At 42.9% G+C, this 23,483-nt stretch overlaps 1 protein-coding gene across 1 annotated transcript in view; it reads left to right on the top strand.

The window, feature by feature from the left end:
• Nucleotides 1-23,483, top strand: part of LOC138371089 (mucin-2-like) — a 56,323-nt gene that overhangs the window by 5,021 nt on the left and 27,819 nt on the right. Inside the window, exons 2-5 of the mRNA XM_069335753.1 lie at nt 128-310; nt 16,307-16,457; nt 18,912-19,057; nt 19,463-19,619. Of these exons, the coding sequence (XP_069191854.1) occupies nt 128-310; nt 16,307-16,457; nt 18,912-19,057; nt 19,463-19,619 (637 nt within the window). The remainder of the gene's footprint in view (nt 1-127; nt 311-16,306; nt 16,458-18,911; nt 19,058-19,462; nt 19,620-23,483) is intronic.

Below are 23,483 nucleotides of genomic sequence, written 5' to 3' on the forward strand. Positions count from 1 at the left end.
ACTATAGAATGATATAAGATTACTGTCATTTTTGAAAGAACAATTATTATTTGACTTTATGATTATGTTAAAATATTCTGAAAAAAAAAGTTTTAGCATCATCTTCTCTCATCTCCCTCCGCCACAGATGTCCCTGAAGCCAGCATCAGCATCGAGGGGGGTGGCAGCCAAGGACGGGTGGCCAGCAAGATCGTGGGCGGCGTGGGTGGCGTGGGGCGGCGTGGGCGGGTTGCGGGCGGGGGACTCTGCCACCCTAACTTGCGCCGCCCGCGCTAACCCGCCCGCGTATAACTTCACCTTCTTGTTCAATGTGAGTTACTTTTGTGTTGTGTTACTTTGAGTCCTGAGTTACTTTGAGTTACTGTGAGTTTGAGTTGAGTGTTACTTACTGGTGATCCGATCACTTTGTTTGGTGATTTAGTTTTGTGGATAATCCCTCACAGTTTTTTTTTTTTTAACGGATTGTTTTGAGTTCGTAAAGAATGTGACGATTAGGTGAGAGTCTGTGGGGGGGGGGATTGTGATATCATCCCACCTTTTGCATGATATCACTTAATATATTTGCTATATCGGTATGTTCCAGCCCTTGGAACACCCCGGAGGCAGCCAAAGGGAAAACTAATGACTTTTCCTTCCTTCCCCAAAAGCATGAAGCGATGAGTAACAATAACGTGGCTGAAGAATGTTGACCAGACCACACACACTAGAAGGTGAAGGCACGACGACGTTTCGGTCCGTCCTGGACCATTCTCAATCGACTTGAGAATGGTCCAGGACGGACCGAAACGTCGTCGTCCCTTCACTTTCTAGTGTGTGGTCTGGTCAACATGAAGCAGTGTGGTGTACGAAGCTAGTACTTCCCCTCTCCTTCCTGAGAACCGATTGTCAAACATCCGTTCCCTGTATTCCCCTTTTCCACCCTTTCCCTTTCCCCGTCGAAGTGGTTGGGCACTATTCCTCCCCCGTCCAAATCCGTATCCTGATCCAAGTGCTATATAGTCTTAATGGCTTGGCGCTTTCTTTTGATAATTTCCTCCCTCCTTCCCCGCCCTACCTCCACCCCCTTCCCCAACACTCGCCCCTTCTCTGATAGCTCCCCCATTATATCCCTGGAACACGAGCTGTCAGATAGTTTACAACCAGGTCTTGAATTATGGCTGGGCGAACACGGTTGAACAGCTAAAGGATTGGTTCATTGAATTTCTCTGGTATTGTGTAATCTTGCTGCTCTGGGATAACTGTTTGATGGGGTTCTGGGAGTTCTTCTACTCCCCAAGCTCGGCCCGAAGCCAGGCTTGACTTGTGAGCGCTTGGTCCACCAGGCTGTTGCTTGGAGCGGTCCGCAGGCGCACATACCCACCACAGCCCGGTTGGTCTGTGAATCGTTCCTGCACTGGTTGATTTTTTGACTGCTATAAACTCATAAAAACTTGCCTGAAACTCAAGAAAACTCTTCCAGTCATCCGGGTTGAATGAGGGGCTCGAACCGCTGACTCCAAGCTCACGCACTTTATTTCACGAAAACTCTCCTGAAACGCGTGAAAACTTTTCATCAAACCCTCGAAAACCTCCCTGACACTAAAGGAAACTTGCCTAAAACTCGTGAAAATACCTAGAGGTGAAAACTGGTCTCATATGATTGAAGGTTCGAATACCTTTTCATATGTAGATTAGTTTTAACTCCTTTTGAGTTCCACTGACCTTTTATTTATCCTATCTTTCTTATTATCTTAAGAGGCCATTCCATTCACCCACAAATCGTATGTCCAAACGTCTCAAGATACGTTCAATAACCAAAAAATGTTTTCCCAATGTTAGATCTTGACATTTGAGATGTGTTCCTTTGCAGACCGCAAACGAGAGAGTTTTGACCTTATCTTTTATCTTGAAAAGGCACGTACGACTCTACTGAGAGTGCCATATCTTACCCCAATTGCCTTCATTCGCCGACATTTCCTGCCCTTTCATTTGGCGTTTCTCCCTGCACTATATTTTGACGTTTTTAAACTATTAACTGTCACTAAATTGGGCTCCTTCAGCTGTCAAGAGCATGCCTTAACAGCAGTAAGAAATATCCGCGACATTTCGTAATTACTTTTACAATTTTAAAGAAAATGTTACATTTCTTTATTTTTTTTTTTTGCACTTTTATATGTATAAATTGTTTTTTTTATGGAAAATAAATCCATAACTAATTTCATATAAATTCGGAAAAACCCAAAAAATTAGCTTCTATTACAGAAAATGTATAATTAATTAGTTACTATTACAGAAAATAAATAATTAATCAATTACAATTACAAAACATGCAGGATTCATTAGTTAGAGTTTCAGAAAAACATAATTTATTTCAGTTTACTGTTAGAGTAAAAGCCTAATTAGTTAAAAAAAAATCATAAAATGCTTAATTGATTGGTTAAAGTGCAAAAAAATTACAATTACAACCTCAAATACAACAAAATTAATCTCAGCTACAAGACTGCAGCTTTGGCCACAATAATAATACTAGTCGCAGACTTTGGGGAATAATTTTTTGTATCTGATTTATTTATTTTTGTGGCTATTTTCGATAGGCCTGTGGTGTTACGTGAATTATTTTCGTTATTCCATTTATGCCCGAAACGCTTTGCGTAATAGTGGCTTTAGGCATTGTATGTACTAGCTATACCTATAAGTTAAACAATCCTTGTAAATATTTATTGTATGTATGTACCTTACCTAAATAAAATTGTATTGTATTGTATTGTAAGTGTGAGTTGGGAAGAGGGTAGGTAGAGAGCCTTCGACTTTTTTCTCTTGACTTCGTCTGTAGAGAGAGATTAGTAGATGATTTCGAAATATAACCTCTCTTCTTGGATCTATTTAGTTTTTCCTATGTAATGCTTTTCTCTTTATCCTCATCTCTCTCCATTAATCTCAAATCGTTCGCTCTCTGTCTCTTTCCCTTCCGCGACTCTCTCTGTCTCTCTGTCTCTCTATCTCCTTCTCTCTCTATATATATCTTTTGTCATCCTTACTTATTCCCACTTTCTTCGCCTCTGCTCCCTAATTTTTTGTCTCCTCTTTCTTTCTCCCTTATGCACTTGTTCACCCTCTTCTCTCTTCCTTTCTTATCTCATCTCCACCCTTCCTTCCCCCCTTTCGTTCATTTACAGTATACACCAAGTCATTAGTGACTCAACTCACTCAACGTCATTGAAGGCCTCAGGAAAATGAGTCTTTAAAAGTTCTACTTGTAGTCCATTTTTGTCAGAAATGTGTGTGTGTGTGTGTGTGTGTGTGTGTGTGTGTGTGTGTGTGTGTGTGTGTGTGTGTGTGTGTGTGTGTGTGTGTGTGTTTGTGTGTGTGTGTGTGAGTGTTTTTTTTTGGGGGGGGGTTGTATATATGAGGTGGATTGTGTGTTTGTTTTGGGGGTTGTGATTGTAGGGGGAGTTGTGTGTGTGTGGGGAGTTTGTGTGTTTGCGGAGGGGGGGGGAGGGGGTTTGTTGTGTGTGTAGTCACCTAGTTGTAGTTACTTAGTTGTGCTTTCGGGGGTAGAACTTTGCCTCTTTGGGCCCACCTTTCAACAGCCAATCAACTGTTGTGGGAAGGATTGTGTATGTTTGTGGGGGTTTGTGTGTGGGTTGTGTGCGTAGGTGGGGTTGTGTGCGTGGGTGGGGGAGGTTGTGTGCGTGGCGGGGTTGTGTATGTGTGGAATAGTATGTGTGTTGGGGGGGGGGGTTGTGTGTGTGTGTGTGTGTGTCTATAGGGTGGAAAGGTTATGGGTTTATGAGTGGTTGATTGTTTATGTGTGTGTGTGTGTGTGTGTGTGTGTGTGTGTGTGTGTGTGTGTGTGTGTGTGTGTGTGTGTGTGTGTGCTTGCCTATTTTACCTATCAATAACTACAGAGAAGTTAGTTCAAGCTTTTTCTGTCCCTCCTGTTCTTCGTGTTATATCTGTTGTGTTATATTTTAACTATTCTGGCATTTGTGTTCTATCTCAAATCTGGCTTTAAATTTGAGATTGGAGGTGGCTTTTATAACTTCTTTAGGGCATTCCACTTGTATTTTTTAACAATTCTTTAATTCTTCGACTCATTTACGTTTCCAGTTTCCAATTATGATGTCTCGTCCTGTTTTCTCTCAATTTAAAGAAACTATCATTGTCCACCTTTTCATTCCTGATCGCCTCAGTATCTTGCGTGTTAAGATCATGTCTCCTTTGTTTCTTCGCTCTTCCAGGTATGTGAGATCCAGTTTTATTAACCTGTTCTCACGGCTAATTTCTCCTTGCTCTGGCACTAATCTTGATGGAAACTTTTGTATCCTTTCAATTTTTTTATTTTATGCTTCACAAAGGGCGGATATCAGGCCGGTGCTGCATGCTCCATTATTGATCTAACAATCACTGCGCAAATTGCCTTGAAGGAGCCCCAATCGACGTTCTAGTGTTTGCCAGCGTCCCATATGCTGCCGATGTTAGCCGGTTTATGTGTGGCTCTGGAGCTAGTGATGAAATTATATCCACTCGTAAACCTTTCGCTCTTTCTGATGCCCAAAGTTGCCTTCCATTATGATGTATATATTCCTCCTGGTCTCCTTTCTCCCTTTCCCACCTTCATTACCTTACACTTGCTGGGGTTGAGTTCTAGTAGCCATTTATTTGACCACTCCTGGAGTTTGCTAAAGTCCTCCTGTTTTGAAGTCGTACCAGTCGTAGCTCACAACCTACGGGAGCCGGTGGCCGAGAAGACAGCACGTGATCCTGTGGTCCCGGGTTCGATCCCGGGCGCCGGCGAGAAACATTGGGCAAAGTTTCTTTCACCCTATGCCCCTGTTACCTAGCAGTAAAATAGGTACCTGGGTGTTAGTCAGCTGTCACGGGCTGCTTCCTGGGGGTGGAGGCCTGGTCGAGGACCGGGCTGCGGGGACACTAAAAGTCCCGAAATCATCTCAAGATAACCTCAAGATAACCATCCAGAATATCACACAAATATGCGCCTTTTTCCCTCACCAACGCATGAGACCATTAGCTGACGTCCCAAAACTTTTGTTCATTAGGGAAAATTGCCGCGCGACAGCGTTAGTCTTCAGTCGTTTAAGAACTCTTAAATTTGCAACATTTCTCACCCCCCGAGCTGCCAGCCTCCGAGCCCTGACGTCACTGATGTACCCTCCCCCACCCCCCCTTAACCCTCCACCTACGTCATTGTTTGAGTGGTGACGTCCTTGTTTTGCATCAGCGGATGACATCATTTTCACTCTTGTGACGTTAGTATGGCGTTGATGTCATTTGTGAAGCTTTATATAAAATGTTAACTGTTATTGATGATAACTTTTTTGTGGGGTATTATATATATATATATATATATATATATATATATATATATATATATATATATATATATATATATATATATATATATATATATATATATATATATATATATATATATATATATATATATATGAAGCTATATCCCCCATTATTTTGGTAGATAAAACTCGCCAATCATCTCCTAGGCTTCTCTCGGGATTGGTTGCTTACTGATCGATGAATCCACACACACCCTCGTTCCAAAACGTGGATTTACTGATTTACATATTTACCTCCTCCCCCCCCCCCCCCCCCCCTAATCTCATGACGTAAGTCAGCATATGCTTGAATCAATGGTTAATTGAGTTCAGATTATCCTATTTCATTGAAACTCAGAATAGCAGTGTTTTAAATAGGGCATTTAACCCCCCTTATATGAAACAAAGGAAGAGACAACTATTTGTTCCATTATGGACCAGTATCACGACGTTTCGGTCCGTCCTGGTTCATTATGGACCAGTATCACGACGTTTCGGTCCGTCCTGGTTCATTATGGACCAGTATCACGACGTTTCGGTCCGTCCTGGTTCATTATGGACCAGTATCACGACGTTTCGGTCCGTCCTGGTTCATTATCACTACGTTTCGGTCCGTCCAGGACTCTTATTTCGACGCTTCGATCCATCCTGGACTCTTATTACGACGTTTCTGTCCGTTCTAGACCATTATCACAACGTTTCGGTCCGCCTTGAACTTTTATCAAGTCATGAGAATGAATTGATAAATGGTCCCGTAAGAAATGTGATAATGCTGTTCCGACTCGTCCAAGAGGAAGAACTCTGACCCAGAGAGAGAGAGAGAGAGGGAGAGAGAGAGAGAGAGAGAGAGAGAGAGAGAGAGAGAGAGAGAGAGAGAGAGAGAGAGAGAGGGAGAGAGAGAGAGAGAGAGAGAGAGAGAGAGAGAGAGAGAGAGAGAGAGAGAGAGAGAGAGAGCTATGAAGCTAAATACACTCTCACACAACAGATGAGGAGTGTCAGCAAGGTTTGTTGGTCTCTCTCTCCCACCACCATCCCAGCATCCTGGTCTCTCTCCCCCACCACCATCCCAGCATCCTGGTCTCTCTCTCCCACCACCATCCCAGCATCCTGGTCCCTCTCTCCCACCACTATCCTAGCATCCTGGTCTCTCTCTCCCACCACTATCCTAGCATCCTGGTCTCTCTCTCCCACCACTATCCTAGCATCCTGGTCTCTCTCTCCCACCACTATCCCAGCATCCTGGTCTCTCTCTCCCACCACTATCCCAGCATCCTGGTCTCTCTCTCCCACCACTATCCTAGCATCCTGGTCTCTCTCTCTCCCACCACTATCCTAGCATCCTGGTCTCTCTCTCTCCCACCACCATCCCAGCATCCTGGTCTCTCTCTCCCACCACTATCCCAGCATCCTGGTCTCTCTCTCCCACCACCATCCCAGCATCCTGGTCCCTCTCTCCTACCACCATCCCAGCATCCTGGTCCCTCTCCCACCACCATCCCGGCCACAAGTCTCTCAAAATAAGGGCAGTAAGCGAGAGCCTCCACACCATGATGCACTTAATGCAGTCCCTAATGCCCCCCACCAGCCCTAATTACAGCTGCTGGTGCAGCTGTTTAGAAGCCTTCTTGCTGCTGCTGCTGCTGCTGCTGCTGCTGCTGTTGCTGCTGTTGCTGCTGCTGTTGATGTGGCTGGGGCGTATCAACTGTTGCTTCTCCTCTTACGACTGTTATGCTCGCATTAACTGAGCCAATTGAGATTGTTAGTGTTGTGGTGGGTGTAGAGCCATGGGTGGTGTGTTGTGGTGGGTGTAGAGCCATGGGTGGTGTGTTGTGGTGGGTGTAGAGCCATGGGTGGTGTGTTGTGGTGGGTGTAGAGCCATGGGTGGTGTGTTGTGGTGGGTGTAGAGCCATGGGTGGTGTGTTGTGGTGGGTATAGAGCATGGTTGGTGTGTTGTGGTGGGTATAGAGCATGGTTGGTGTGTTGTGGTGGGTATAGAGCATGGTTGGTGTGTTGTGGTGGGTGTAGACCCATGGGTGGTGTGTTGTGGTGGGTGTAGAGCCATGGTTGGTGTGTTGTGGTGGGTGTAGAGCCATGGGTGGTGTGTTGTGGAGGGTGTAGAGCCATGGGTGGTGTGTTGTGGTGGGTGTAGAGCCATGGGTGGTGTGTTGTGGTGGGTGTAGAGCCATGGGTGGTGTGTTGTGGAGGGTGTAGAGCCATGGGTGGTGTGTTGTGGTGGGTGTAGAGCCATGGGTGGTGTGTTGTGGTGGGTGTAGAGCCATGGGTGGTGTGTTGTGGTGGGTGTAAAGCCATGGGTGGTGTGTTGTGGAGGGTGTAGAGCCATGGGTGGTGTGTTGTGGTGGGTGTTGAGCCATAGTTGGTGTGTTGTGGGGGGTGTAGAGCCGTGGGTGATGTGTTGTGGTGGGTGTAGAGCCGTGGGTGGTGTGTTGTGGTGGGTGTAGAGCTATGGGTGGTGTGTTGTGAGGGGTGTAGAGCCATGGGTGGTGTGTTGTGGTGGGTGTAGAGCCGTGGGTGGTGTGTTGTGGTGGGTGTAGAGCCATGGTTGGTGTGTTGTGGTGGGTGTAGAGCCATGGGTGGTGTGTTGTGGTGGGTATAGAGCCATGGTTGGTGTGTTGTGGTGGGTGTAGAGCCATGGGTGGTGTGTTGTGGTGGGTGTAGAGCCATGGTTGGTGTGTTGTGGTGGGTGTAGAGCCATGGGTGGTGTGTTGTGGTGGGTGTAGAGCCATGGGTGGTGTGTGGTAGTGGGGTGTAGAGCCATGGGTGGTGTGTTGTGGTGGGGTGTAGAGCCATGGGTGGTGTGTTGTGGTGGGTGTAGAGCCATGGGTGGTGTGTTGTGGTGGGGTGTAGAGCCATGGGTGGTGTGTTGTGGTGGGGTGTAGAGCCATGGGTGGTGTGTTGTGGGGGGTGTAGAGCCATGGTTGGTGTGTTGTGGTGGGTGTAGAGCCGTGGGTGATGTGTTGTGGTGGGTGTAGAGCCATGGGTGGTGTGTTGTGGTGGGGTGTAGAGCAATGGTTGGTGTGTTGTGGTGGGTATAGAGCATGGTTGGTGTGTTGTGGTGGGTGTAGAGCCATGGGTGGTGTGTTGTGGTGGGTGTAGAGCCATGGTTGGTGTGTTGTGGTGGGCGTATATATATATATATATATATATATGTCGTACCTAGTAGCCAGAACTCACTTTTTGGCCTACTATTCAAGGCCCGATTTGCCTAATAAGCCAAGTTTTCCTGAATTAATATATTTTTTCTAATTTTTTTCTTATGAAATGATAAAGCTACCCATTTCATTATGTATGAGGTCAATTTTTTTTTATTGGAGTTAAAATTAACGTAGATATATGACCGAACCTAACCAACCCTACCTAACCTAACCTAACCTATCTTTATAGGTTAAGTTTGGTTAGGTAGCCGAAAAAGTTAGGTTAGGTTTGGTTAGGTAGGTTAGGTAGTCGAAAAACAATTAATTCATGAAAACTTGGCTTATTAGGGAAATCGGGCCTTGCATAGTAGGCTGAGAAGTGCGTTCTGGCTACTAGGTACGACATATATATATATATATATATATATATATATATATATATATATATATATATATATATATATATATATATATATATATATATATATATATATATATATATATGGAAGGGATATGAAGATGGTCTGGAGAGGAGGTGACCAATTTCTTGAACCGTCTTCCAGAAAATTTGAGTGAAGATTGTTAGGACGAAATCTCACAATTCTGTTTCACATTTCTACTGTGGTGCATTACCCATTTTTGTAAAAATCAAGCGTTTTGTGACATCTTTTTTATAGACGCACACACGCACACAGGGACCTCGCAGCTGAGTAGACAGCGCTCGGGGGTCGTAGTCCTAGTGGCCCGGGTAAGATCCCATGGGGAGGCTAAAACAAAGGAGCAGAGTTTCTTTCACCCTGATGATCCTGTTCTCCTATAAGCAAATAGGTACCTGGGAGTTAGTCCCCCCACACCGTCATTCTCGCTTTTCTCTCCCCCTTCTCCTTATCTCCCTACGTCCTCCCCCCTTCCTCTCTGCTGCCTTCTTACCCATATCTTCTTTCTCCCCTTTTCCCCCCTTTTCCTGCTCCTCCTCTCCCCCTTTTCTCCCATCTTCCCACCTTTTTCCCATCTCCCTCTCTCCCTACCCTCTTTCCAATTTCCCCCCCTTCTCCACCCCCCCTCCTCCTTCTTCCCCTCTCCTCCATCTGGCCTTCGACCTCAAACAGATATTTCCATTTATTTTTATATCCAAAACTCTAGGGACTCCGTTAGCCACGTTTCACTTACTACATCGAGGGGTCACTATTATTCTCAACCCCCTCTTGTTGATAGGCCCGACCCCGACCAGCCTATGACTTTCACGTACATCAGACCATTCATCCTGCAATATTGGGAGATGCTAGCTCTAAGCATCTGGCCTCTAACCTTGGTCAGGAAAAAAATAATAAGACATTCTCTTTAAAAAACATTGAAATAAATTGTGATATGTAACACTGCTCAAAAAGCTAGGCATACATTAGTCACTGACAATGCCCAATCTCTTTCTCCTCCTGTCTCAGTCCCATCTTTCCCATCTTCAACCTTTCCCCAAAAAAAAGTACATTCCTGTACTCGCCTGTACTTGGGCAACCCAAAACTCGTGAATGATGCAGGCTGTGATGGGTTTCCCTTGCACATATTGACAAAACTTGGCTCGCCTGTTCCTCTCCAAACTTTGAAATCCTTCATTATTTCAAGAAACTTTCTCCACTTGCCGGGGAATTGCCAGCATTCCGAGCGTGCTTCCCCTTGCACTTAAGTGCTTTCTCTCTGTCTCTTCCCTCCGGCATCCGTCAAGTCTCAGGGCGCGAGCGAGTAACGTCTTTGATAAGTAAGTTACTTTTCTATCATGTAAATGCTTTCTGTCTGATGGGCAATGGGGGAGGCTCTCTCTTCTCTCTCTCTCTCTCTCTCTCTCTCTCTCTCTCTCTCTCTCTCTCTCTCTCTCTCTCTCTCTCTCTCTCTCTCTCTCTCTCTCTCTCTCTCTCTCTCTCTCTCTCTCTCTCTCTCTCTCTCTCTCTCTCTCTCTTTCTCTCTCTTTCTCTTTGGCCTTTATTCAGTGTAAGAGATTTTATGACAATTTTCACCATCTCTATATGAATGGGATTGAACTATATTCTCATAACTACTGTGTTCAGGTTTGATATTAAAAGTTGTTATTCCACTAATGGTACTCGTCTTTCGAGTAACTCGTTACTCGAAAGTAATTCCACTAACGTTACTCGTTACTCGTCGCTCTCTATCAGTGGGGGAGGCTCTCTCTCTCTCTCTTTCTCTCTCTCTCTCTCTCTCTCTCTCTCTCTCTCTCTCTCTCTCTCTCTCTCTCTCTCTCTCTCTCTCTCTCTCTCTCTCTCTCTCTCTCTCTCTCTCTCTCCATCTATCTATGACGAGGATAAAATGAACAAAGATTAGTATATGTGTTCACATCGTTCCCTATCATCACATTGAGTGCTTGTTCGTCCACCGGCCTTTCTGTCTGTATGTTCCTCTATGCCTGTCTGGCTCTGACTGTCTCTCTCCGTCTGTCCGTCAGTTTAGAGTGCCTCTCTGTCATTCTGCCTGGCTATCTTTGAGCTCCTTTTGCTTAATGCTCTAGGCTCGGCCGACAATCAGAAGACGTTGACAGTCATCATCCGTTGACTGGTATTCAGCCTAATTCTTGGAACAAACCATAGTCTTCCCCCGGGTAGTTCAGGTTAAGTTTACTGTTAACCCCTAAGGGTTCACGTCCCACATTCTTCAGATTCCTGCCAGCAGCCCTCAGAGCCAACACTTTATCTGGAAAATAGTTTTTAGGGCTTGAATTCTCACCTTGCAGACAACGGCACAATGCCGTTGTCTGCAATGCCAGTGCCAGTGCCACCATCTTTGCATCCAGCGCCCCAAAACGCCCAGGCAATAACCATCTCAAAACAGCTAAGACGTCTTAAACTTGCAAGCTTGCAATGTTGCTCCCGCCATGGCTGCTTGCAATTGTATTAATATAAAACTCATTCTCTCACGCCCGCGCCTGGCCCCCTCTTCCCCTTTTTCTTGACGTTTAACAAGCTGCTCTTTAATGCAGACGATCAGAATCTTGCAAGCTGGGGTTGCTTCTTGCAAGGAGTGAGATGTGCTGTTGTTCAAGCCATGCTATTGGGTATGTTGGCTTCATTCGTGTAGATGCAGGAGTATGCTGGCGGTCATGTTGGGTATGCTGGTTGTGTTCATGGTTTAATGTTGCCCCCACACATGCTGTGAGATGTTGAAAGGAATTTAGGTAGAGATAAATAGGGCAGAGGTAATGAATAATTGTACTTATGTGATTTTAAGTATGTCTCTCTCTCTCTCTCTCTCTCTCTCTCTCTCTCTCTCTCTCTCTCTCTCTCTCTCTCTCTCTCTCTCTCTCTCTCTCTCTCTCTCTCTCTCTCTCTCTCTCTCTCTTCCCCTCTTCCCGCCATATTGATCTAGGCCACGACAGTATGGGCACCCGGAAATTAAGTAAATGTCAGGCAAAGCAAGAGATTAAATATTTAGCTAATGGTCCCCTGGCATGTGTGTGTGTGTGTGTGTGTGTGTGTGTGTGTGTGTGTGTGTGTGTGTGTGTGTGTGTGTGTGTATTCACCTAGTTGTATTCACCTAGTTGTGCTTGCGGGGGTTGAGCTCTGCTCTTTCGGACCGCCTCTCAACTGTTACTAACTACTATTTTAGTAGTTTTTTTTTAACTTTAGTAACCATTTGTTGGACCATTCATTCAGTCTGTCTAGGTCATCTTGTAGCCTCATACTATCTTTCTCCGTCTTAATCCTCCTCATAATTTGCGCATCATCAGCAAGCAATAAAAGGAATGATTCTATACCCTCCGGTTACATATATCAAAAACAGTATGGGCCCAAGGACTGAACCCTGCGGGACTCCACTGGTGACGTCTCGCCAGTCTGAGACCTCACCCCTCACAGTGACTCGCTGTCTTCTGTTGCTTAGGTTCTCCCTTATCCAACGGAGTACCTTCCCTGTCACTCCTGCCTGCATCTCCAACTTTCGCACTAGTCTCTGATGTGGTACTATGTCAAAGGCTTTCTGGCAATCCAAAAATATGCAGTCTGCCCACCCCTCTCTTTCCTGCCTGATTCTTCTTGACTGGTCGTAGAATTCAATAAATCCTGTGAGGCATGACTTACCATCCCTGAATCCATGTTGGAGTTGTGTCACAAAGTTCCTTCGCTCCAGATGTTCCACTAGCTTTTTTCGCACAATCTTCTCCAAGAACTTGCATGGTATGCAAGTGTGTGTGTGTGTGTGTGTGTGTGTGTGTGTGTGTGTGTGTGTGTGTGTGTGTGTGTGTGTGTGTGTGTGTGTGTGTGTGTGTGTGTGTGTTGTGTGTGTTTATCTGCGGATAAAAGTGAATGAGTAAAGCTTTATATTAAGCAAATAAGTAAGACAAAGCTATATGCAAAAACATATAATAACTTGCGAAAAGGAATAAGAAAGTGCGAGAAGGAGACTGATGAACGAGTAAGTGTGAATTTAAAAAAAAATAATTAATATGTAAATAGTGAATAGTAGAAGTAGATGAAGATAATTTTTTCTCATATCCTTAAGGGTGAAAGTAATCTACCCAAGAAAAAGATCAGTAGATCTACCCGAGGGCTAAGATATGTAGTAGACATAATAGAGGAAAAATATATTGGTTTGAAAGGCGGGGTCCAAGAGCAAATAACTCGATTCTGCAGATTCAAATAGTAAATACACACACACACACACACACACACACACACACACACACACACACACACACACACACACACACACACACACACACACACACACACACACACACACACACACACACACACACACACACACACACACATACACACACACACACACACACACACACACACACACACGTAATATGCACAAATAAAGTTTAAACAAATATTCCTGTCTTCAAATGTATTTCGAAAACGCATTAAATCAGGAAAAAAGCCCCACAATTCGCAAAATTAAATGTTCCTCCTCTTGTTGTGATGGTGGAATCTGTCTCGGCCTTTCTGAAGAAACACCTTGCTTCTGCACGAGAATGTATTCCCAGTCAGGACAAGAATCTTTCAATGTCAAAATACAATTTGTTTTTTTCTTATGCTTTCTCACTTTTTATGCAATTGCATAAAGAATCGACGATAATAAAAAACCGAGAGGCCTATAATGGGATCTAAACTGCGTTCGTGAACTTTCACTTTCGTGTGATCTCAGTTGACAAGTATCTGCGAAATTTGACGAATTAATGATTAGCGTGAAACGTGTGTACGTTTATCTTTACTTTTTTTTATCTCTTATTTTTTAAAAAAACTTATAAAATGTGTCTACTCTGTTTTGTTTTAGATTTCAAGTTAGTTTATACGAGTCCAAAACAATGTGAAAGTCTTGCTTTTTTTCAGTAACTTTTTTGTAATCTGATTTATTTTCATAGCTTAACTTGGGCTAAAAGTTTGTTATTGGCTTTTTAGTAAACTGGTTTAGGATTTAATTTGAGGAACTAAATACCTCCTCAAAGCCGACCGAATGACTGTTGGTTTTATTGAGTCTTTTGTAATCCTTTGGTACAAAGCTTTCTGTTTACTTATAAGGTCCTATGGGCCCATGGTTATCAGTTTGGCATCATCAGTACTTGATCTTATAAATTTATAAGACATAATAGGTTCTTGGAGTTTGCTAAGAATGTTTTTAAATGAGGTATAGTTTCAATCTTAACATATCTTGAATCTTAGCTTATCTTGAATCTTAGCATATCTTGAATCTTAGCACATCTTGAATCTTAGCATATCTTTGAACGGTATATATTAACCGTAGATAATGACCCTGGATGCGTTACTATGGCCAGGTTCACTACACGTTCCAAAGACAGTCCTCCCATGATTAAGTCTGACCAATTTAGCCTTCCCGAAGAAATTCCTTAGTCCTTCAAAGTCAGCTTTTCGGAAATCTGGCACCATAAGATAATGGGCTGGACGGTAGAGCGACGGTCTCGCTTCGTGCAGGTCGGCGTTCAATCCCCGACCGTCCAAGTGGTTGGGCACCATTCCTTCCCCCCCCCCCCCCCCGTCCCATCCCAAATCCTTATCCTGATCCCTTCCAAATACTATATAGTCGTAATGGCTTGGCGCTTTCCCCCCTGATAGTTCGATTCGAATAGATCTATTCCAATTCACGTTGAATATATATGTTACGTTGTATATATATATATATATATATATATATATATATATATATATATATATATATATATATATATATATATATATATATATCCCAAATATGTTTTGTTTACAGCCTTCCCAAGTGTAGTAGCCTGTATATATATATATATATATATATATATATATATATATATATATATATATATATATATATATATATATATATATATATATATATATATATATATATATAATATATATTATTAAATATGACCGAAAAAGTAAGATTAATAATTCTAACACGAATTTTCTCGATCTTTCGTACATTTCTTTTCACTGTTGGTGGTAATTCAAAAATCAATTCTCCATAATGCATTTTTTATTTTATTTTATTTTGGAGAATTGATTTTTGAATTACCACCAACAGTGAAAAGAAATGTACGAAAGATCGAGAAAATTCGTGTTAGAATTATTAATCTTACTTTTTCGGTCATATTTAATAATATATGTCTACAGGAAAGACTGCTACCAAAATATACTAATATATATATATATATATATATATATATATATATATATATATATATATATATATATATATATATATATATATATATATATATATATATACTAATATATATATATATATATATATATATATATATATATATATATATATATATATATATATATATATATATATATATATATAACTACAGTTATTCGAACAATTATAATTGTCATTCATTTCGAGTCAAATAGTTTGTGTATGCTGGTTCAGCTTTGATATCCTCTCTCTGACACTGCATTCACGATTTTTCTTTGACGTATATGGCAGCTATCATCATATTTTGGAAAATATTTTCGTAGTCATCTATATATGGATTCCGATAATTTGCAATAATTCTCGGGAATTTTATATTATTCTTTGAGATACATAGCTGGCTAATGCCTGTAATTATAGTGAACTACCACCATGCTAAGGGAATGGTTATAATTCTTGGGAATTATTGTCTTTTGTAGATAATTATCAGAAAAACTCGGGGATATATATATACCATTATTTTTGTGCAAGTTTCCTCGTATATGGAAAACTTAATTTCATGAAACAAATTAAGCGCCCACAATTAAAAAAGATCCCATGGACACCTAACTGATATCCAACTAAGACTTTAAAAGCTTAGCTTAAGGTTAAAAAAGACTTAAAAGCTTAAAAAAAAACTCCCACCCATGTCCCGCGAATGGAAGGGAATTATCACGGAGAAGCGCCAAGCCATTACGTCTAAATAGCAATGGGACTGGGGTCAGGATAAGGATTTGGGATGGGACGGGGGAGGAGAGAGATAGAGAGAGAGAATGCTTCCCAACCACTTGAACAGTCGGGGATTGAACGCCGACCTGCATGAAGCGAGTATAATATTGCTTCCTACTCTCACCCATCTCCCCCAAAGATAACAGTGCTTCTTACTCTCACCCATCTCCCCCAAAGATAACAGTGCTTCCTACTCTCACCCATCTCCCCCAAAGATAACAGTGCTTCCTACTCTCACCCATCTCCCCCCAAAGATAACAGTGCTTTCTACTCTCACCCATCTCCCCCCAAAGATAACAGTGCTTTCTACTCTCACCCATCTCCCCCCAAAGATAACAGTGCTTCCTACTCTCACCCATCTCTCAATCCTCATCCGCTCTTGTCTCTCCCTCTCTCTCACACACACAGGGTCGACCGCTTCACCGCGCCAACATCGTCGAGAGTAAGCCCACTCTGACACTTCTGCAACTCAACTACAGGGACGCCGGCCTGTACACCTGCCTGGCCTCCAACTCTGAGGGCGACGGTCAGAGCAACGCGGTCGCTCTCCATATAGACTGTGAGGCTCGTGTGTGTTGTTCAGTTGAGGGGGAGGGCGAGTCTCTTATTTTAGGATGTATGAGGCTATTGTAGGATGTATTGAGGCTGTTGTGGGGTTGTATGAGGTTGTTGTGGGATGGATGAGGCTATTGTAGGATGTATGAGGCCGTTGTGGGACGTATGAGGCTATTGTAGGATGTATTGAGGATGTTGTGGGATGTATGAGGCTATTTTAGGATGTTTGAGGTTATTGTGGGATGTATGAGGCTATTGTAGGATGTATGAGGCAATTGTAGGATGTATGAGGATATTGTAGGATGTATGAGGATATCGTAGGATGTATGAGGCTATTGTAGGATGTATTGAGGCTGTTGTGGGGTGTATGAGGCTATTGTAGGATGTATGAGGCAGTTGTAGGACGTATGAGGATATTGTAGGATGTATGAGGCTATTGTAGGATGTATGAGGCTATTGTAGGATATATGAGGCTATTTGTAGGATGTATGAAGCTATTGTAGGATATATGAAGCATTTGTATGATGTATGAGGCTATTGTAGGATGTTTGAGGCTATTGCAGGATGTATGAGGCTGTTTGAGAATATGAGAGGTATTTTAGGGGTGAATGAGGTAATTAGATTATTATATTTAATTATCTACAGCCTATGAATGAAGATGAAGATGAAGAACGGGTTTATTTTCATTGTATGATGGGTAGAAAATAGGTCAGAGGTTTTATTTTTGCATTCTCTACTGGGAAGATAATAGATAGCATAGTTCGTTTTCAGTCCATCCTAGGTAATAGATGCTGATATTATTTTCTATATATCAGGTTTGGCTGCGTTTCCTTGCACCTGATGCACCTGTTTACCTTGCAGGACATAGTCACCTAGGAGTTAGGCAGCTGTTGTGGGTTGTATTCGATGGTCTCGATAATTCGAACAGGCTTTCTCTAACAATGGAAATAAATTATTTTAATTTATTAGTTATATTTTTTTTGTAATTCAAAGTTTATGGCATATTAATGGTTTATTTCGTCGCTGTCTTTGCTACATCAGTTTTTTTTATAGCATTCAAGCAAAAAAAATTGATTTTCATATAGCAGGAATTTTGAATACATAGTTTTTCATAATGAAATAGAATAGAATAATATTCATAGAATACATAGTAAAATACACATATCTTTTAGTCTTAGATTTACTAAAAGATGTCTTCTATCTAGTGTTTGTGTATAGTAACTCTTAGGTTAATAACTAGATTTAAGGCTATCAACCCTCCGCCTCCTTCCTCTCACACACCATTAACAAGATCCAAGAGCTTATTAACTGACACCACCGTAAGATCTAAGAGTTCCACTCTCGCATCACTAACAAGGTCTAATGAGAGCTTCTTCCCCACACACCGTTAACACGGTTTAAGAGCTCCTCCTTCACTCCTCTAGCAAGAGCTAAGAGCTCTCTTGAATCACTAAAGTGATCTCAGAGCTCTCTTGCATCACTAAAGAGATCTAAGAGCTCTCCCTCACATCACTAAAGAGATCTAAGAGCTCTCTCTCACATCACTAAAGAGATCTAAGAGCTCTCCCTCACGATACTAAAGAGCTTTAAAAGAGCCCTCTTTCACAGCTCTCAAGCTTTGACTCATTAAACTAAAATAAATCCTCCACAAGCCTTCATTCGCATTATTAAGAGAATGAAAATATTTTCTCTGAAGACTTAACTTTCTAATGACTGTGTTCACTCTCCTAGTAATTGTGTTAACTCTCCTAGTAACTGTGTTAACTCTCCTAGTAACTGTGTTCACTCTCCTAGTAACTGTTTTCACTCTCCAGGTGACTGTTTTCACTCTCCTAGTAACTGTGTTCACTCTCCTAGTAACTGTGTTCACTCTCCTAGTAACTGTGTTCACTCTCCTAGTAACTGTGTTCACTCTCCTAGTGACTGTTTTCACTCTCCAGGTGACTGTTTTCACTCTCCTAGTAACTGTGTTCACTCTCCTAGTAACTGTGTTCACTCTCCTAGTAACTGTGTTCACTCTCCTAGTAACTGTGTTCACTCTCCTAGTAACTGTGTTCACTCTCCTAGTAACTATGTTCACTCTTAGTAACTGTGTTCACTCTCCTAGTAACTATGTTCACTCTCCTAGTAACTGTGTTCACTCTCCTAGTAACTGTGTTCACTCTCCTAGTAACTGTGTTCACTCTCCTAGTAGGTGTGTTCACTCTCCTAGTAACTGTGTTCACTCTCCTAGTAACTGTGTTCACTCTCCTAGTAACTGTGTTCACTCTCCTAGTAACTGTGTTCACTCTCCTAGTGGCTGCACTCACTCTTATACTCTCATACTGAGATTTTTAAACATAAACACACAGTTCAATGAACCCCGTAAGCAAATTACATTTGCCCCTGGGAGATGAAATTTATTAACACCTGGTTGTAACTTTTTGTAACTGTCCAATTTTTTCCCCCCTGGGAGCAGACGCCCCCGTGTGCGAGTGGGAGGGAGCCAGGGAGGTGCTGGCCTCCGTGGGAGAAAAGGTAGAGATGGAGTGTCTCATCAGAGCTTCTCCTGCACAAGTCTCCTATACCTGGGAGAGTGTGACCTTCACTCCAAACATGGAACAGGTAAGGTTTTTGGCTGCTCCGGACTTTGGTTTGGAGAGAGAGAGAGAGAGTGGGAGAGAGAGTGACTGAATGATGTAATTACCTGCTTAATTGCTTAATTACTTCGAGTTGTTTTTTTTTTGTGGGGGAGGAGGTTAAAGAGGGGTCGGTTGCAGGGGGTTACTTTTGGATTGGCATGATATTGGGGTTGAGGTTTGAAGAGATAGCAATGGATTGGACCAGCGGTGAGACAGATAGCAAAGGTGGTGATGATGGCATCATTACCTTGCTATCAGAGAACATGATATCAGTTATCCAGAGACAGTGATGATATTGATTAACAGCGATATTGATGACGACACCAGTAACGACGAGGCGCCATTCACGGTTCATAACTCTCTCCTCCTCCTCCTCCTCCTCCCATAGATACGGTCGCCGCTGCACCACCAGGACTCTGGGCTGACGTCTCTGGGTTGGGCAGTAGCTGACAACAGCAGCAGCGGTGCTCAAAGAGCCGAATGTCAGCCCAGTAACGAGGTGGGGCCTGCTGACCGCCCCTGTGTCTTCACCATCCTGCTTGTGGGTATGTTTCCACCATCCCAGTTCATCCTGGAATTGTATATACATCTTTGTTTACATTCAGCACAGCTGTTCCTTAGCTTTAGATATCTCGGGAATTTGGGATATATGTGTGTGTATTGAACTTACCTTGTGGAGAATATAGCTAGGTACAGGTAGATAGTCCATTATATTAGGGTAGATCATGCATTATACATATTTGTGGGTAGATAACCCATTATATATAAAGGTAGATAATCCATATTATAAGGGTAGATAATCCATATTATAAGGGTAGATAATCCATATTATAAGGGTAGATAATCCATATTATAAGGGTAGATAACCCATTATGAAAGAGATACTCCGAGCAGTAGAATACATAATCCGTGTTGGAAGAGCAGATAATCCATGATGTAGGCTGTAGATAAAGCATTATGTAAGGGGTAGATAATCACGTTGTAGGGGTAGATGACCCGTGATAAGGGGTTGTGGGGGTTATCTTGAGATCTTGAGGTTATCTTGAGATGATTTCGGGGCTTTAGTGTCCCCGCGGCCCGGTCCTCGACCAGGCCTCCACCCCCAGGAAGTGACAGCTGACTAGCTCCCAGGTACCTATTTACTGCTAGGTAACAGGGGCATTCAGGGTGAAAGAAACTTTGCCCATTTGTTTCTGCCTCGTGCGGGAATCGAACTCGCGCCACAGAATTACGAATCCTGCGCGCTATCCACCAAGCTACGAGGCCCCCCTCGTAGGTTGTGAAAGGAGTTGAAATTAAATAGTGAGACATGATAGTCCAGGGATGAATATAGATAGCAAAGAGGCCCACTAGAGCATTTAAACTACGTCTGTCCTCATTGCTAGGCCTACAGCTGTTATCATTGCTAGGCCTACTTCTGTTATCATTGCTAGGCCTACGTCTGTTATCATTGCTAGGCCTACTTCTGTTATCATTGCTAGGCCTACTACTGTTATCATTGCTAGGCCTACTTCTGTTATCATTGCTAGGCCTACTTCTGTTATCATTGCTAGGCCTACAGCTGTTATCATTGCTAGGCCTACTTCTGTTATCATTGCTAGGCCTACTTCTGTTATCATTGCTAGGCCTACTTCTGTTATCATTGCTAGGCCTACTACTGTTATCTGCTTCGAATATACACAATTCCGAAAGCATCCTACTTGGAACAGGAATAATGGTTTTTTAAGTTGTAAATTAATCTCCCAATATGAGTTAATTCTCTCTCCCTATTCAACTTGTCTACTTTCTCTTATTCACTATTCATCACATGCTCCTTCCCTTTCACCACCCATCATGTCCACCTTGCCTTTGAATTTTCTAGTCCAGTCTCGACTTCAGTACGTATACGACCACCAACTTTCATTTCAGTTCACGTCTTGGAAAGTCTAACAAAGTTGGCCTTAAGTTTTGCCCGGGTGAAGACTGACTCGCTCTGAACACCAATAGCAATGGAGATACATGATACACATACACATGTATAGCACACATACACATACAGTAACTTATATACTGACATAAATACCCATTCGTACACTAATTGAAGACCAAGTGTGTACAAACTTGCAGACCCTTGTATTTATACATACAAGTCCTCGTATACACACACACACACACACACACACACACACACACACACACACACACACACACACACACACACACACACACACACACACAGGCCCTTGTACACACAGAAAGATCCTTACACACACACACTCACACACACACACACACACACATACACACACACACACACACACACACACACACGCACACACACACACACACACACACACACACACACACACACACACACACACACACACACACACACAGGCACTTGTACACATACATACAAGCCCTTGTACACACACACATTATACGAATGTTGATTGACAGTTGAGAGGCAAGAGACCATCGTAGGAGACCCTTCTACGATCGTCAGTGCGTATGATTACACAGTGATCATACCCTGTGATCATACCGTGTGATCATACACAGTGATCATACCCTGTGATCATACCGTGTGATCATACCGTGTGTATGGCATGTTATCACACAAACTGACGATTGCAGGAAGCTTCGTATACTTGAGGCTGTGCTCATTCGGGAGCTGACACCAGTAATCAACACCCAGATGAATTCGGTTCCGAGCATACAACTGTTCGATGGTCCTCTACTGACCCAGAGGGAAGACGTAAGACCTGGCGAACAGCTAGAAGCCGGAGACAGACAACAGCCACCTCACCCAACCCTTCGTTTCTCCCTACGATTAAGAGTGTTAGGTGAATCGTAGAGTGAAGTGTACCCACACTTATAAATGTCTACATCTCTCCTTGTAAGATTTACGGATGCAACTGAGAATTTATCGAACCCAGAGAGTGGGAATGCGCCTTCTGCCAAACAAGCACAGAAAAGCCACTACTTCACTATCTCCTGGAATGTGAAGCAACCAACGACCTTAGAAGAGCTTTAGGAGTCCCTGAATCTTGCAGTAACTACCCTGATGCCATCAACATTGCCAGTCTTCTGGTAATGAAAAGTGTCCAGCAGCTGGAGACCCTCGTAAATACCGTCAAGCAGTATCCTCCCCCGCAATAGCAGCCACGTAGTAAGGACTGACTATTTAAATGCGAGTACAGCACGCAGTATATCCTTTCACAATGAAAGATCACATTCACTCCAAAAAGAAACTACCACTTACGGGCTATTCATGCCCATGCCACCTCTTGGGTGGCTTAATCTTCATCAATCAATCTTGTAACCTCAGTATAGCTGTCAGTTCAACAGTGTACTCCTGAAGATGTCACTTAGCTGACGAAACGTCGAACAATAAAAATGGAATGATTAAGTGATCTAGTGTTTCTTCACACTCCAGATGGAAGAAGAAATTCGCTTAGACTTAGAAATATCCAAAAGAAAATTAATAATAGTCGCAATTCTATTGTGTTTAATGAACAGAGAAAGGTACCCAGGGACACCTAACCGCTGCCCAGATGGGAATATCGTATATCTGTGGCTACCACTCAAGCAGAGGATCCCTTCTCCACACGGGAGACATCTCCCGTCACGCAGGGTGCAGTCGCACCTCCACAGATCTCCAGTATCAGCTCTTGATACTGGTAATGGCTCAAAAGGGCCACCACTTACGGGCTATTCATGCCCGTGCCACCTTTTGGGTGGCTTAATCTTTATCAATCAATCAAGCAGAGGAAGAGTAGAAATACCACGCCCTAAGTCGTGTAAACTGTATACCACGCTACCTGTGGGTGTAATATTTCCTTCATGTCTATGTAACATACAGGCGCTATGCCTCCCACGTCAGAGGACAGGCGTTCGCGGCTCCTAATGCCCATTAATGCATGTAATGCTACACCCACGGTAATGTGGCATACATGATAGATATAGATAGATAAATTGACAGGTTAGGTTAGGTTAGGTTAGGTTAGGTTAGGTTAGGTTAGGTTAGGCTAGGCTAGGTTAGGTTAGGTTAGGTTAGGTTAGGTTAGGTTAGGCTAGGTTAGGTTAGGTTAGGTTAGGCTAGGTTAGGTTAGGTTAGGTTAGGTTAGGTTAGGTTAGGTTAGGTTAGGTTAGGTTAGGTGTGTGTTATACGTTGTGCAAATAATACCTCATAACTGTGGAATACTAATATCAAAAACCACTTATCATGCGTGATAAGTGCACTTATCATGCGTGATAAGTGCACTTATCATGCGTGATAAGTGCACTTATCATGCGTGATAAGTGCACTTATCATGCACTTATGAATTTTCCGTCCTCTTGAATAAATTAACAGTTGGTCAGTGGAATGTGCAGCAACAGGAAGGGAGATGGAGGCACTCAACCAGTCATAGCAGCTACGCAATGAT

This window comes from Procambarus clarkii, chromosome 34, assembly GCF_040958095.1.
Source record: "Procambarus clarkii isolate CNS0578487 chromosome 34, FALCON_Pclarkii_2.0, whole genome shotgun sequence".
NCBI lineage: Eukaryota > Metazoa > Arthropoda > Malacostraca > Decapoda > Cambaridae > Procambarus > Procambarus clarkii.